Source organism: Phascolarctos cinereus, unplaced genomic scaffold, assembly GCF_003287225.1.
Source record: "Phascolarctos cinereus isolate Bilbo 61053 unplaced genomic scaffold, phaCin_HiC Scaffold_726;HRSCAF=1367, whole genome shotgun sequence".
NCBI classification, from domain to species: Eukaryota; Metazoa; Chordata; class Mammalia; order Diprotodontia; family Phascolarctidae; genus Phascolarctos; species Phascolarctos cinereus.
In genome coordinates, this window is record NW_027556098.1 from 357,294,421 (window position 1) to 357,310,472 (window position 16,052).

General features: G+C 38.1%; 1 protein-coding gene across 2 annotated transcripts in view; it reads right to left on the reverse strand.

Moving 5' to 3' along the window:
* Positions 1–15,954, reverse strand: part of CLSPN (claspin) — a 38,151-nt gene extending 22,197 nt beyond the window's left edge. The window contains exons 1-4 of one of the 2 annotated variants that reach the window (XM_020983691.2): positions 15,773–15,954; positions 4,160–4,289; positions 2,188–2,666; positions 911–1,072 (exon numbers count right to left, since the gene is read on the reverse strand). In XM_020983691.2, the coding sequence (XP_020839350.1) occupies positions 911–1,072; positions 2,188–2,666; positions 4,160–4,289; positions 15,773–15,796 (795 nt within the window). In that variant the 5' untranslated portion in view covers positions 15,797–15,954. Of the gene's footprint in view, positions 1–910; positions 1,073–2,187; positions 2,667–4,159; positions 4,290–15,621; positions 15,722–15,772 lie in introns of those variants that run through there. The other variant, XM_020983692.2, reaches the window with a different exon arrangement.
* Between the last annotated feature and the right edge of the window lie 98 nt (positions 15,955–16,052).

Consider the following 16,052-nt stretch of genomic DNA (forward strand, 5'->3'; position numbering starts at 1 on the left):
CCTGACTTCAGGGCCAGTGCTCTTATCCACTGCACCACCTAGCTGCCCCGATCTTCTGATTTTATTAGCTCTGTAACCGTGGGAAAGTCTGTTTCTTTATCTATAAAATGGAGATAATAGTATCTGTAGTACCCACCTCCTACCTCACAGAGTTGATGTGAGGTCCAAATGGGGTAATGCACTGGAAGAGGCTTCACAAACTGTAAGGCCCATACGAAAAGCTAAGTGACTTGCCCAAGGTCGCACAGCTAGTATGTGTCATAAGACAGAATCCAAGTGTCCTAGGCTCTAAGACTGATTCTTGTCTACCATGTCATACATGTCAGTAACTACCACTAGTGTGTCTGCTTCAGGGGGTTCAGGGAAGAGCTGGTCTTCCTGCCATTTCCCCAGAGTTCTCTGAGAGTTGTCCCCTCTTGACCCTACCTGTGTGCCTGGTATTCTGTTCCCCCTATCTGTAGCCTATGTTTTTATTAGAAAAAAAAAAAACCCAAATCTGTTCTATCCAGGGCTGCGAGCTTCATACCCCTGGCTGGAATTTAACACCACCTTTTGACTACCTCCTACCAGGGTATGTGTGATTTACAAACCAAATTGGGGAAAACATCCTAATGACCATCCCATTCCCATGGGAGAATTTGAACATTTTTACAGAATCTGAAGCAACACTTGCTATCAGTCTGTCCTAATATGGCAATACTACCTCAGCCCCAGTTTCCCGACAGGTTAGCATGTCTGTCACCTGTACAACAGTTTCCAAAATTAACAACTGCTGAAAAACCTAAATCAATCAGCACATGATTTTCTTAAGCTAAAAAAAAATCTTTATCAACATCCAACTGTAAGCTAAGGAGGGAAAACAAAGGCTGGGAATGATGGGAAGGCCTGGTTCCATTAACCCTTTACTCGCCTTGTGCTTTTTGATTTTGCCTTTTACAGAAGCTCGTATTGATTCTAATGATTCTTCATCTTCTGGTGGGGGATCATTTTCTTCCTCCAATCCTGTCTCAAAAAGGTCACTGTCCCCAAGAAGACAGCCGCTATCATTGAACGGTTGTTTGGTTTCACCTTCCTGTGTGACATTGCAAAAAAACTAAATGAAACAAAAGCAAAAACAAAATCCATGTTCTGCTCATTCTCCAATTTAACATTATCTATTGTTTATTCATTTAAGATTCATGTCCCCACCTACCTCTGAAAAGGATTTTGAGGTGATCACGTTAATATTCTGAAACAGACAACAACTCTGACTCTGCCAGAGTGAAGAATTATTTTAATTAGTTCACAACACATACCTATCCCTGACACAGAAAGTTCTGTCTGCGAACAACTGCCCAAAATTTACTTAGAAATTAGTGAGGGCTTTTAGAGAACTGAATCATCTGTATTAAGTGCTTACTTTTAAAACTAATTAAGGCTGAATTTTGACTAAGCAAACAAGATCACTAATTGCTGGAAGCATGCTAATTCACATGAGAAGTATAAAAAAATCCTCTTTCATTTTAAACTTAACTTGCGTCCTTCAATTCAAACACTGTCTATTATATTAACTGCTCATATTTACATAGCGCTTGCGAGTTTACAAAACCTTTCCTTAAAATATCACGTGATATAAGAATTATTATCCCCCATTTTGCATATAGGGAAATTGAGGCCTTAAAAGGTGACATGATTTGCCCAGTGGTAGAGCCAAGACTAGGGCAGCTAGGTGCTACAATATAGAGTGTTGGGCCTGGAGTCAAGAAGACTTCTCTTCCTGAGTTCAAATCCAACCTCAGACACATAATAGTTTACGTGACCCTGGACAAGTCATTTGACCCTGTTTGCCTCAGTTTCCTCATTTATAAAATGAGCTGGGGAAAGAAATGGCAAATCACTCCAGTATCTTTGCCAAGAAAATCCCAAAAGGGGTCATGAAGAGTCAGACACGACTGGAAGACTACTGAACAATAACAACAACAAGAGCCAGGCCTAGATCCCAGGTCATGTGAGCCCAAGTCCAATGCCTTTTTCACTATCTCATCTGTCTCTTCACACTGTGCTACGTCATAAAGGGGAAAGACATACAGAACACACAGTCCCTGTCTTTAAGTAGTGAAAAATAAAATATGGAGATAGGTCATTAAAATACAAATTGAACATGTTAAACACATCCTAGAAATATCTGAATGGCCTTTAAAAAATTACCTCATTTTTATTTTCCTTTTTTTTCAGACGACTAATCACTTCCATCTTTTTGGCTTCTTTCTCAAGCCTCCTCTGTGATCTCCCTTTTGTTTTCCCTCCAGCATCTTCTTTATCCTGAGTACATTCTTTGAACCTTTTCCTGGCACCTGCTGGTAAGGTCAAAGACTCTGGGGATTGGGAGCCCAGATCCAAGGTACTTTCAGCCAAAGGAGCCATCACCTGGCTGTCAGAGTTCTTCTGGAACAGTGGCTCCTCAACATCACTCTCATCACTGTCCCTCAGAGCCTGGTAAATCTTTCGGCCTTTTCCTTTTTTCCCTGCATATATGTTTTCTTTATTCTCCTCACTTTCCACCTCTGTGTTGCCATAGTCAGCCTTCTTAGGAAGGACCTCTCTGTCATCTTCTTCACTGTCACTGTCCTGCAGGAGGAACTTGTTACGTTTCAACTTCTTACTCACAAAGATCTCTTCATCTGAGTCTGGAATAAATGAAAGACGAAAGACTGTTACTTGGTCACTTGCACTTGTCCCCATCCCCCCTAAAAATGTTCATCTACAGAAGTGGATGCTTAGGATGCGTCAGAGGATATTTATTTCAGCTTGTGAAATCTTGCAACTACCACTAAAGGTTTATTTTAGCACAGCAAATCGAGCCTTATCCACATTATGAAAACATTTTCCCAAACCTAACATAGCTTTCACATATTGAGAAATGTAATTATCCACACTTTAACCGCTCAGTGTAGAAAACATTTCTAATCTGTATGAAATTTTACAATTCTGACACTGTAGCTGGAATGAGTTCATCCAAATATGTTTTGTAAATCATGGAATTTTAGAGCTGGAAGGGACTTTAGAGATCATGTAATGCAACCCCCTCATTTATACAGAAGAGGGAACAGCAGCCTAGAGAGGGGAAGGGACTTGCCCAAGAATCCCTTGAGTACCATGAGGTAGTGGTAGGGCTGGGATTAGAATTTAGGCCTCCTGATTCCCAGCAATCTCATCTAATCTCTAGGTTCCCAGAAACCTACATATACCTGTCCAACCAAGCAAAATGCATATGGACATTCTCCACATGCAATTACACATCTAATCTCAAGTCAACTCAATTCAATTAAATAAATATTTATCAAGTTCACACTATTGTGCTCATTACTAGGGATGCAAATACAAAAATGAAACAGGTCCTACCTTCAACAAGCTTATGCTCCTCTGGAGGGATACAGAATGTACTGAGGGATACTGGTACAATTGGAGGATTGAAAGCACTAACAACTGGTAGGAACAAGAGAGACACTGCAAAGAAGGAGCTCCCCTGAGCTGAATCTTAAAAAAAGACAAGGATTCTGATGAGCTGGGAGGAGGAAAGGAGGAATTACAGGCACAGGGGGCAAAGAACTCAGGTGAATACACAGAGGCAGGAGGCAGACTGGTGAGTTCAATGCATATCCAGCAGTCCAGGTTAGCTAGAAGAAGAAAAAAGTGACACAAGCTTGGAAAGGTGAGCTCAAGCCAAGTCGTGCAGAACCCTGAATGCCAGCTTGAGCAGTCTGCATTTTATCCTAGAGGCAACAGGAAGCCAGTAAAGGCTTGGGTCAAACCCTATGCCTTTATTAAGATTATTTTAGCATCTATGTAGGGGATAAATAGGCGAGATTAGAAACAGAAGGATCAATTAGGGGACTACACAATAGTCCAGACAAAAGAGGGCTGGAACTAGGGTGGCTGCAGTATGACTAAGAAGACACATTCAAGAAAAGATGGGCAAGTTGAGGCAACTAATAGGAGGTGGAAAGAGGGGAGTGACGAGGAAGAATCTAAGATGACTGTGAAGACAGGAAGCTGGGTAACTGGGAAGATGGTGTCCTCAGCAAAAAAAGAAAGAAAAAAAAAAAGAACCCTGTCCATTCACTAAGTGAACTCTGGAGGTTTTACCTGTGAAAACAAGGGATCAGATAATATCACAAACCTCTTTCAATCAGGGGTGTGCTTTTTGTGTTGGAATGGCCTAGAGATCCTGTTTCACAGCTGCTCTGCCCACTGTCTGAATCAGTTTCTTCCTTTGTGTTCAGTTTGGGATCTTCAACATCTAGGTGAAGCTAGAAAATGAAGTAAATTTTTAATTAACTTGTTAGCCAAGCAGCTCTCTTAACAACATTATAGATAACAAATACCTACTTGGGTATCGTAATGTTTAATTTACAGTTAACTGTTAGTAAATTGTTCAAGGAAAAAATGTTTAAGATCATCATATTGGATTAAGATAGTAACAATGAAAGCCACAATATGGTAGAATAAAAAGGATATCAAGTAATAGAGACTAAAATGTATGGCTAGAAATAGAAAACATTTCCCTAAGGCAACATAAAAGCCAAGCCCCACTCAGTTTTATTTGTCCATAGGCACTGTTGACTGTACAAAATAACCAGTTATCAGCCTGGTAGGCGGCTCATTAGTTTTGTTCATTTTTTTGTTTTGTGTGATTGGTCAAGTCCTGGCCATCAGACCACTTGTGAATTTCATATTTCTCAAAACCCTGCTACTTATATCCTTCCACCAGCATCAGTATGAGATAAGCCTTGGGGTCTATCTGTGAATGATCATAAACCCTTATGATTCCCTATGAATTTATCAGACTGACTTCAAAGGTCCATGTATTGACTTCCTGGTTTACTATTGGGTAGATGCCCTCTATTCTTCTTTCAGTTTGTTTAAGTCTTCCCAAGCTTCTGTATATTTTTCATACCCATTTCTCAAAGCATGGTAATGTTCTACAACAATCATATAACAGTTCAACCATTCCCCAATCAACCGGCAATTATTTTGTCTCCAGTTTTTTGCTACCACAAGAAGGGTTGCTATGAATATTTTGGTGTATATTGAGTCTTTCTGTCTTTGATCTGGGCAATAAGGCAGCATAGCAGATAGTGCATAGAACTTAGACTCAGGAAGACCCAAGTGTAAATCTTACTCCAGGGACTACCTAGTTGTGTGACCTTGGGCAGGTCATTTAGCAATCATAACTGTTCATGTGAAGGAGATGTCATCAGTCATAAAATGAAAGATAGCAGAACGAATTAGAAATCAGATTCCAACAATATGTTATTTACAAGAAACACACTTGAAACAAAGATACACACAGAGTTAAATTAAGGCGCTGGAGCAGAATCTATTACTTGTCAGATCTCAGAAAAAACAAAAACAAAAATAGACCTAATTAAAAGAGATAGGCAGGAAAACTACATTTTGCTAAAAGGTGATGATGAATTAGTATCAATACCGAACTACATCAAATAGTATAACAGCTACATTCTTAAAAGAAAAGTTACATAAGGGAAGAAATAGACACTAAAACTCTAATAGTGGGGAGACTTCAATTTACACCATCTCAAACCTAGATAAATTTTATAACCAAAAAACAGACGAAAGTTAAGCGCCTGAAGAGAATTTTAGAAAAGTTAGATATGACAGATCTCTGGAGAATATAAAATAGGAATAGAAAAGAGTATACATATTTCTCAGCTATGCATGGTACCTTTAAAAAAGTTTACCATGTATTGGGTTATAAAAACATCACAAACAAAAGCTGAAAAACAAAAATACTCAACACATATTTTGCCAACAATAATGCAATAAAAATTATATTCAATGAAGAGCCTTTGAATCAAAAGTTAAAAATTAATTGGAAAGAATGAGTGGGTCATAGAAACAAGCAATAATTTTATTAGATAACGACAACAGTGAGACAACATACCAAAATTTATGGGATGTAGCCAATGCTACGAGAAAAAAAAGATCAATGAATTGACCATGGAAGGACATACAAATATTATCTATCTATCTATCTATCTATATGACATTATCTCTGTCCTCATGGAGTTCATAATCCAGTAAGAGAAATAAGAGATATACACATGTAATACAAATTATGTAGTACAGTGGAAAGTGTGCTGGTTTTATAGTCAGAAGTTGTGTCTGAATCTTAGCTCTGCTATCTATTACATGTGTTACCTTCACACTATCACTTGACCTCCCTGGGCTTATTATCCCTCCATTTTATTCTCTTATATTTTTCCTTCTCTTTTTTCCCTATTCCCTCTTTAAGAGTATGAATTGCTTCTGACTAACACTTCCTTTGACTTACCCTCCCTAGTAATCCTCCCTTTTCTTTTAACTTCTTTCCCTCTTAGGTAAGGTGTTTTTCTTTCTTCCTTTAACCAGTTCAGATGAGAATGACATTGGAGTATTATCTGTTCATTCCTACTGCTTTCTCTTTGTTGTATAAACTTCTCTTTGCACATTCCATTTATGTGAAATAATTTCTCCCATTCTTCCTTTCCCTTCCTTCCTGTCCCAGTGCATTCTTCTTTCCCACTCTTTCCAATCCTCTTTTGAGATCATCCAAACATGACAGAATCACGCCCAGGCCCTCCATCTAATAAAGATATCCTCCTATCATCTCTGATGATGATAAAGTTCTAAGAGGCTACATGTATCACCCCCCCACATAAGAATGTAAACACTTTAACTTTGTGATTTATCATTCATTACCTTTTTTTTAACACTTCTTTTGACTCCTATATTTGTATGTCAAATTTCCTACTCAGCTCTAGTCTTTTCATCAGAAATGCTTGGATGTCCTCTATTTCATTAAAGATACATTTCCCCCCCCATAAGTTTAAAGTCAGTTTTGCTGGGTAGATTATCCCAATTTTCCACTTTATTTTAGTTAGGGCCAATGCACTCATTTTGGACTTCTTTGGCTTCTCCAACATGCCCCCAGTAAAATCATCACTGTGAAGTGTCATCATCTTGCAAGATTTAATCAGACTCCTTACTCAGCTTCATCAGTATCTTTTGGCCCTCTAATTGGAGGATGGAACCACAAACTCCTTCATTTAAGGGGAGGGGACAGGGCAGACATCTCACAAATCTCCTTTCCCACCTGGCTGCACTCATTTTGGAATTCTTCAGCTTCACCGCCATGCCCTTGTGCTGGATAGCCCCTCCCCCACCTCTACTTTCCAGCTTTCTTTTGTGTGTTGTCTCCCCATGTTAGACTGTGAGCTCTTTCAGGACAAGGACTATCTTTTTTATGCTTGTGTCTACAAATGCTTAGCATGATACCTGGAATACAGTAGGCATTTAATGTTTACTGACTAAATGACCTATTGGTTGTAAGCCCATTTCCTTTACTTTCTAGAATATCATTCTAAGCTCTGCACTCCTTTAAACGGATAGCTGCTAAATCTTGTGTGATCCTAACTGTGGCTCCTTGGTACTTGAATTCTTTCTGGATGCTTACAGTAATTTTTTCCCCCTTAACCTAGGACTCTGGATTTTGGCTATAATATTCCTGGGAATTTTCATTTGGGTGTTCCTTTCTTTCAGTAGGTGGCTGGTGGACTAACTTTATTTCTACTTTGCCCCCTGGTTCTAAGATATCTGGGCAGTTTTCTTTCAGGAATCCATGAAATAAGATGTCCAGGCTCTTACTGCTGGTGTTCATAGCTTTCAGGTAGTTCAATAATTCTTAAATTTGTTCTCCTCAATCTGTTTTCCAGATCAATTGTTTTCTTATGAGCTACGTCACATTTTCTTCTTTTTTTCCAGCCCTTTGACTCTGTTTTGCTATTTCTTGATATCTCATGGAGTCATTAGCTTCAATTTGGCCAAATCTAATTTTCCAGGAATTATTTTCTTCAGCAACATTTTGTCCCTTTTTTCCAAGCTATTAATTCTCTTTTCATATCTTTCTTTCCTTGCTCTTGCTTCTTTTGCCATTTTTTCCTCTATTGTTCTCATGTGGATTTTTTTGGTGGGCAGGGGGCAACCAGGATTAAGTGACTTGCCCAGGGTCACACAGCTAGTAAATATCTGAGGCCACATTTGAACTCAGGTCCTCCTGACTCCAGAGCCAATGCTCTATTCACTGAGCCACCTAGCTGCCCTATTATGTGGATTCTAAAATCATTTTTAAATTTTTTTGGGGAAAAGAAAATTCTTCCAAGAATTCTAATTGAACTTGTGTCCAAGATGCATTTCTTTGTGGCTTTGCTTGCAGATTTTTTTTTTCCTAGCCAACTTCTATTTCTGTGTTTATGTCTTGAGCTTGGTGTCTCTCTCCATTATAGCTCTTTATGGTCAGGCTCTTTTGCTGTTGTTGTTTGCTCAGTTCTTCAGTCTAGGTGACTTAGGACTTTGTGGTTAGCACTAAGCTCTGAATACTTCTGGCCTGAGCTTCTGTTCTCTTACATCCTTTTGGTGCTGGGAGCTCATAAACTTAGTGCTCTGAATGTGATGTGATCAGAAGGACAGAAGATGAGTTTCCTGTTCACTGGCCTCCTGGTCTGAGTTTTGTAATTTCTTCACCTAGGTTTGGGTCTGCTGACTTGGGCATGGTTGGGAGTTTCAGTAGACTGCTGTTGAATTTAGCCACTATTATTAGCCCATTGAGTTTTGCAGGCTCAGAGCAATTTAACTATATGTTTCCCCTAGGTCTGGGACACTACAAAATCAAAGCCATACAGCAATCATGTGCTTCCCAGAAATTGTTCCTTACTCAATAGGCAGCTAGGCCAATGCTCAAGATTGCTCCTCTGCACTATGAATCTATTACCTGGAACTGGATATTGGGCTACAGAACTGCCAGATGGCACACATTCCTGTATCCACAGCTTGTTGAGGAATCCCCTGGGATCTCTTTCTGCCACATGTTTCCTTACATGGTATCCTGTTTCATTCCTCCACACATACTCGATGACAAGAATGCCACAAATTTAGTTTAAGTAGCTAAGTGAGGCAATGAATAAGAGGTCTGGATTTGGAATCAGGAAAACCTGAGTTCAAATCCCACTTCAGACACTTACTAGTATGTGACCCTGGACAAATCACATCCTCTCTAGCCTCAGTTTCCTCATCTGTAAGATTGGTATAACAACCTCCCCTACCATCACAGGGATGTTGGGAAGATCAAATAAGAGAACATATTTACAGCACTTTGCAAAGCTTAAAGTGCTGTACAAGTGCTAGATATTGTTATTTAAACCAGCAAACATTTATTGAATGTCTACCATGTGCGAGGTAGTGTGCAAAGCATGCTGTCCAATTGTCATTCAGTGGACACTACTTAAACTGATGATAGTATCCACAACTTACTATTTAGGGAGGCTGTTAACTTAGACCTAAAAGATTACCTAAGAATAAGAATTTCAGTGTCCTTATCTGCCACAAATAAGCTGTATGACTCAATTTAACTGACTTCACCACTCAGTATCAGTTTTCTCTTCTATTAAATAAGAGTACTGGACACAAGTAAGCCATTCTTCAGAAGAAATTTTGTGTCTGTGATAATTCATATTAACAAAATTAAAGTGATCAAGGAACTGATCATGCAGTTAAAAAAGTTAGAAAATGAAAAAATTGGCAAACCTAAAACAAGTACAAAAGAAGCCGTTTTGAAAAATTAGAGGATAGAGAAACCTAAGAATAAAAATTTAGAGTAATGACGGTTTTGTTTAAGAGTTAGTTTTTTAAAATAAAATAAAAAATAAAAATAAAAATTTTAAAAAAATTTTAAAAAGTTAGTTTTTTGATAAGGCTAATAAAATTGATAAATGATTAGCTAACCTGACCAAGAAAGAGAAGAATAAATCAAATCACTAAAAATAAAAAACAAGGTGAATTTACAACAGAGAGGTAACAAAAAATATTCATCAGAAATTATTCTATGTGATTATGTGCCAGAAAAACTAAGAAGTCAAAGGAAATCATGTATCCAAAAATATGAAATACCCACACAAAACAAAAAAAAGAAAAATTAAATCATCCAATCTTAGAAAAAAGAAATCAAGCAAGCCATAAATGAACTGCTAAAGAAAAATCCTGAGTCCAGATGGATTTACAAATGAACTCTATCAAACATTTAAAAAGCAATTAGTGCCTATGCTATTCTCAAAATAGACAGCAGGAACTGTACCAAATTCCTCTTATGAGACAAAAATGGTCCTGCTACCCAAACCAGGTAGAAAAAAAGCAGAGAAAGTGAATTAAATAGCAATCTCACTAATGGATACTGATGCAGACTGTAAATAAAATCCTCACAAGAGTCCAGTGGCAACATATGCAGAAAATAATTCACTATGACCAATTGGACTTGAATCAGGGTAGCAAGTATAATTCAGCATTAGGAAAACGTTTAGCATAACCAACCATATAAACAAATAAAAACCATGTTTTTATTGAATAAAAAGCCTTTGACAAAATACAGTATTCTTTTATGTTAAAAACTCTAAAAAAGCATAGAAAGGGAAAGGCCCTGCCTATGATCAAGAACAAATATTAAATTTAAAATCATGAAGAAGTACTTTTTTTTTTTTTGCAATGAAGAAACTCTAGAAGCTTTCCCAGTACAAAGAGGGGTAAAACAAGGATAGTCCTTCCCAAAATTATTTCACACAGTTTTAGAAATGCTAGTTATAAGGGGGCAGCTAGGTGGCACAATAGATAGAACACGGGCCCTGGATTCAGGAGGACCTGAGTTCAAATCCAGCCTCAGACACATAACACTTACTAGTTGTGTGACTCCGGGCTAGTCACTTAACCCCCACTGCCCAACCAAAAAAAAAATGCTAGCTATAGCAACAAATTAAGAGAACAAAATTAAAGCTAATGTAATTGTAATATCAACAAAAAAAGTCAAATTATCCTCATTTGCAGATGATATAAGTGTACCTATAAAAGGCCAGAGAGCTGCAGCAAACAATATCTGAGACAATTAACAGTTTTTGCAATATAGCAAAATACAAAATACATTTTTTAAAAAATCGTTAGTATTTTTATACGGTACTAATAAAAATCAAAGGAAAATTCCACTAAAGATACAAAACCAACAAAATATCCCAGCTAATCTACAAAACGTACGCAAGATTTCTATCAATACAACTACAAATATAAAGCACTCTACAAAAATAAAGGGAGATTTAAATAATTAAAAAGATATTCAGTGTTCATGATTGATCTATGCCACCAGAATAAAAATGATACTACCTAAATTAATTTACATATTTAATGCTATACCAAATTACTAAGGGAATAGCTTATAGAACTAGGCAAATTAATAATAAAATCCATTTGAAAGACCAAAAGGTCTGGCATAAATATGGAAATAATGAGAAAAAGTATGAATAAAGAAGACATATAATTACTATATCCCAGACCATATTATAAAGCACTGGTCATTAAAACTATTTGGCACTGGTTAAAAAAAAACAACACTGAAAAGTAGATCAGTAGAACATACTAGACAATCAAGTAACAGAAGCAACTGAAAACAGTAGCTCAGTATTTGATAAACCCAAGAAAATAAATTTTTGTGAAAAGAATTCCCTTTCTGACAAGAATTCTTGGGAAAAAATTTGACAAAAATTACGTTTAGACTAATATCTTGGACAAATACTACAAAAGCTCAAAACGGATATTCAATCTAAATGTGAAAGGTCACATAATAGAAAATAAAATTTAAAAATGAAATCAAGTACCTTTCATACTATGAGAAGAACTCAACTAAATAAGGGATAAAGGAGATCATAAAAGATAAGATGAACAACTTTCACTACTTAAAATTAAAAGGTTTTTGGGGCAGCTAGGTGGCACAGTGGATAGAGCACCGGCTCTGGATTCAGAAGGACCTGAGTTCAAATTCAGCCTCAGACACATAACACTTACTAGCTATGTGACCCTGGGCAAGTCACTTAAACCCACTGCCTAGCCAAAAAAAAAAATTAAAAGGTTTTTACACAAATAAAATCAATGAAGATAGAACAAGAAGAAAAACTATTGGTGGGGAAAGTATTTACAGCAAATATCACTTAAAAAAAAAAGGTCTGAAATCCAATATATAGAAGAAACTGACACAAACATCTAATTATCATTAAATTTCCTAATACGTCAAACAATATGAACAATTTTCAAATGATGAATCATAAACTTTGACCACATGAAAATAGCCTCTTGCTAATAGTGAGAAGAAATACAAATTAAAACAACTCTGAGGTTTCAGCTCTTACAAGGCAAAAATGGCAAAGATGATAAAAGATAAAAATAGTCAGTGTTGGAAGGGTGGTAGGAAGACAGGCACACTGGTGGAGACCTGGGAAGTGGTCCAACCACTCTGGATATCGATATCATCATCATCATCATCATCTTCCTCCTCTTCCTCATCATCATTGCTAGCATTTATATAATGCTTACCATGTGCCAGGCACCGTGCTAAATGCCTTCCAACAACCCTTGGAGGTAGGTACTATTATTATTCCAATTTTACAGCTGAGAAAACTAAGGCAGACAGAGCAGAGGTTAATTGACTTACCCATGGTCACTTTAGTGTCTGAAGCCAGATTTGAACTAAGTTCTTCCTGATTCTCAAGCCATGCATTGCATCTGCTGTGCCACCTAGCTGCCTATTTGGAATTATACAAGAAAAGGGACAGAAACGTCTCTCCCTTTGAATCAGTTTTCCCAAATACTCGGCGCACAACCCCGTGGAATCAAAGATGAAAACAAAGAATCAACATATACCAAAATATTCATGGCAGCACTCTTTGTCATCTCAAGAAACTAGAAACAAAATGGGTACCTATCTATTAGAAATGGTTGAAAAACCTAAGGTATATGAAAGTAATGGAATATTACTGTTCAATATAAAATGGTTAAAATAGAAGCATGGAAAGATCTTTACAAACTGACAGAGCAAAATAAAAACTAAGGAAAATATACACATTACATATATATACATTTACAACAATGTAAATTAAAAGATCACAAAAAGTCACTGAAAAGTCAAAGACAGTCCAACAGAGCTACTATTCAAATACACCTCTGGCTCATGGCAGAAACGTAAGGAACAACTAGGACAGAATATTGTAGACATTAACAGATGGGATCACTTTATTGGATGTTTTTGCTTATTTTCCTTTTCACAAGGGAGGGGTAAACTGACTAACATAAAAGCCAAAGATTGATAATAGGTATTATTCTAAAAAGAAGAAAGGACATCATTAGACTAGACGCAGGAGTGGAGAACCTGCGGCCTCGAGGTTACACTCCCCACCATTGGGAGGTGATCTTGGAAGTCTGATATTCTGAACCTATTAGGTAACCATTACAACGCATAATCTTTTCAGAATGCATTAGATGTAGCTCACCTCCTACTTTCTGGAAGCAACTAGATACTAAGCATAATTTGATATTTATATTTTAATATATTTTGCATATGCTTATGTACATGTTTTCCCCAACAGAACGTAAGGTCCCTGAAGCCAGGACTGTTTTCTTTTTCTCTTTCCATCTATAGCACTTAGCACAGTGCTATTACACAGCAGGCACTTAATAAATGCTTGTCTGATTCAGTAAGATCCTGGAGTAATTAAAGATCAAAGTAATTAGAAAAAGGATAAAGATGAGTAAATACTATATGGATTTACAACAATTCCAACCTAACATATTTAAATAAGCTGTTAGCTCTGAAAAAATGAAAAACAGAGTTGGTCGATTGCTGGATATGGAATTATGAAAACCCAAGTTCAATACCTGCCTTAGACATTTATTAGCTGTGTGATCCTGGGAAAATCACTTTGTGCCTAAAGTTCCCACATCTGGAAAATGGGGGCAGTAACAGCACCTACCTCACAAGATTCTTGTGAAGATCAAATGTGTTAATATGTAAAGGATTTGCAAACCCTAAAGGACTTTTATTGTAGATAAAACTAAAGATATGAACAGATTAGCACCATTCTTAGAGAAATCTAATTGATATAAAATAATCACCAAAACAATAAAGCCAGAAAGCTTACAAACAAAGCCAGGAAACACTCAAGCTCCTTGCCAAGCAGAGACATGGCAGTCAAGTAATACAGGAGCATTTGCAAATTCTTAGGAAGAACTGAAGATTAGCTCAGAAAACACTGTGAAAGCCTTAGAGAAAAGGAGCCTACAGAAATCCTGATGTGAGACTCAAATAAAAAACATCATTTCCAAGAGCATTTTACAAAACACGGAGGGAAACAAATATAAATAAAATGGAACATATCTGCCAGCATTTTTTACAGAAATATATTCTCGTAATCAATTACAATGGAACTACCATATATGAACTCTAACTCCGTATCAGATGTGCTGGTACTGAGATGTAAACAGCACTCAGGAAAATGAAGTTCTTAAAAAAAGCTGTACTCGAACCAATAAAATAAATAATGAAAGCTACACAATTTTAAAGATAATCTGGAGAAGTTATTCATGATATCTCAAAAAAAAAAGATTCCTTAAAAAAACTGAAAGATTGTAAATGGTATAACAATTCAAAAGAACTAAACTAAGAAGTCATCGGCAACTACTAAATTACATGCCTAATTTCTCAACCCTACAGAATCTTTGCTATAGCCACACTTTTTTTTTTGTGATAGCAAAGAACTGAAAAACAAAGTAAACCGAAATGCTACTACTGAGACAGTTAGCTGGCCGAAAGGATAGGGGGCTGAGTCCAGAGTCAGGAAGACCTGAGTTCAAATGCAACCTCAGACACTTAAGAGCTATGTGACTCTGGGCAAGTCACTTAACCTGTCTGCCTCAGCTTCCTCAACTGTAAAACATGGATAATAATACCATCTATCTTCCAGTTGTGAGGATTAACTGAGATAATATTGGTAACAAGCTTTGGCCAAGAGAAAAGATAATTTAATAGGGATATCTGAAGGCTGTCATATGGAAGAAGGATCAGGCTTGTCTTGCTTAATTGGTGGATAGAACTAGAAGAAATGAGTAGAATTTGGAAAGAGGCAGATTCCATCTCTGTAAAACGGGGGGGGGGGGGGAATCACAAACTTTTTAAATTAAAGCTATCCAAAACCAGAATGGATTGCCTTGGGCTGCTCAAATAGAAGCTGGATGACCATTTTTCAGGTAGGTTATGGGGGGGTTCTAGCTCAGGCGAGGTTTCACCTACATATTGTCTACCTGTAGCTCTGATATTCCACGTCTTTGCCACACAGCTGCAGAGAACTAATCACTTAATCTCCTTACGCCTCATTTTCTCATGAGAGGGCTGGACTAGAAGACCTCTAAGACTACATCCAGCTTTAAATCTATGCACCATATGATCCTATACCGCCTTGCTATTTTCAACAAAACAAAATGTTTTATCATTGGACTGATAATTAGAAGGGATTTTAGAGAGCATCTCCTTTCTTTCTGCAAAGGAGACGTTAGTCTTGAGCAAAGGTCACACAACTAAGAAGTATCAAAACTGGATTTCCAATCTACGTTCTCTGACTCCGAATCCATGATCTACTTAACCTCGTTCACCTCCTCTCGCACCCCAAAGCTGCAGCACCTCTTATCCCCCCGTATTCCTAAGGAACCAACGCGGCAACTAACACCGTCAGCAGCCTCCGCGTCCATCAATTCCTGCCAGGAGCCGTAGTCCCTCGAAGACGCGGGGTATGCTGGGATTTGTAGTTCTCCATCCTCGGCCACCACCACCACCCCCTCCCCCGACTGAGAAAGGTTGCCCAGGGCCCCCACTCACCTCAGCCGCCACTTCGCTTGCCATGGTCTTCGATGCACGAGAGCTTCCCCCTGGAAGAACCAGAAGCGCCGCCGCCGCTGCTAGCGCCGTTCCCTCAGACTCCGGGCCAGACGCCGGCCCCTACTTCCTCAGCCCCAGCAGCCTCAGCTCCCGCCACTGCCGTTCGAGCTTTCGCGCTCAGTCGGGGCTGAGGCCCCACCTCTACCGTTTCCGACCAATCCCCGCAGCACTCTTGCTGACGTCACGGAGATCCCACCTCCCACTTGGCTGCGCCGAGGGC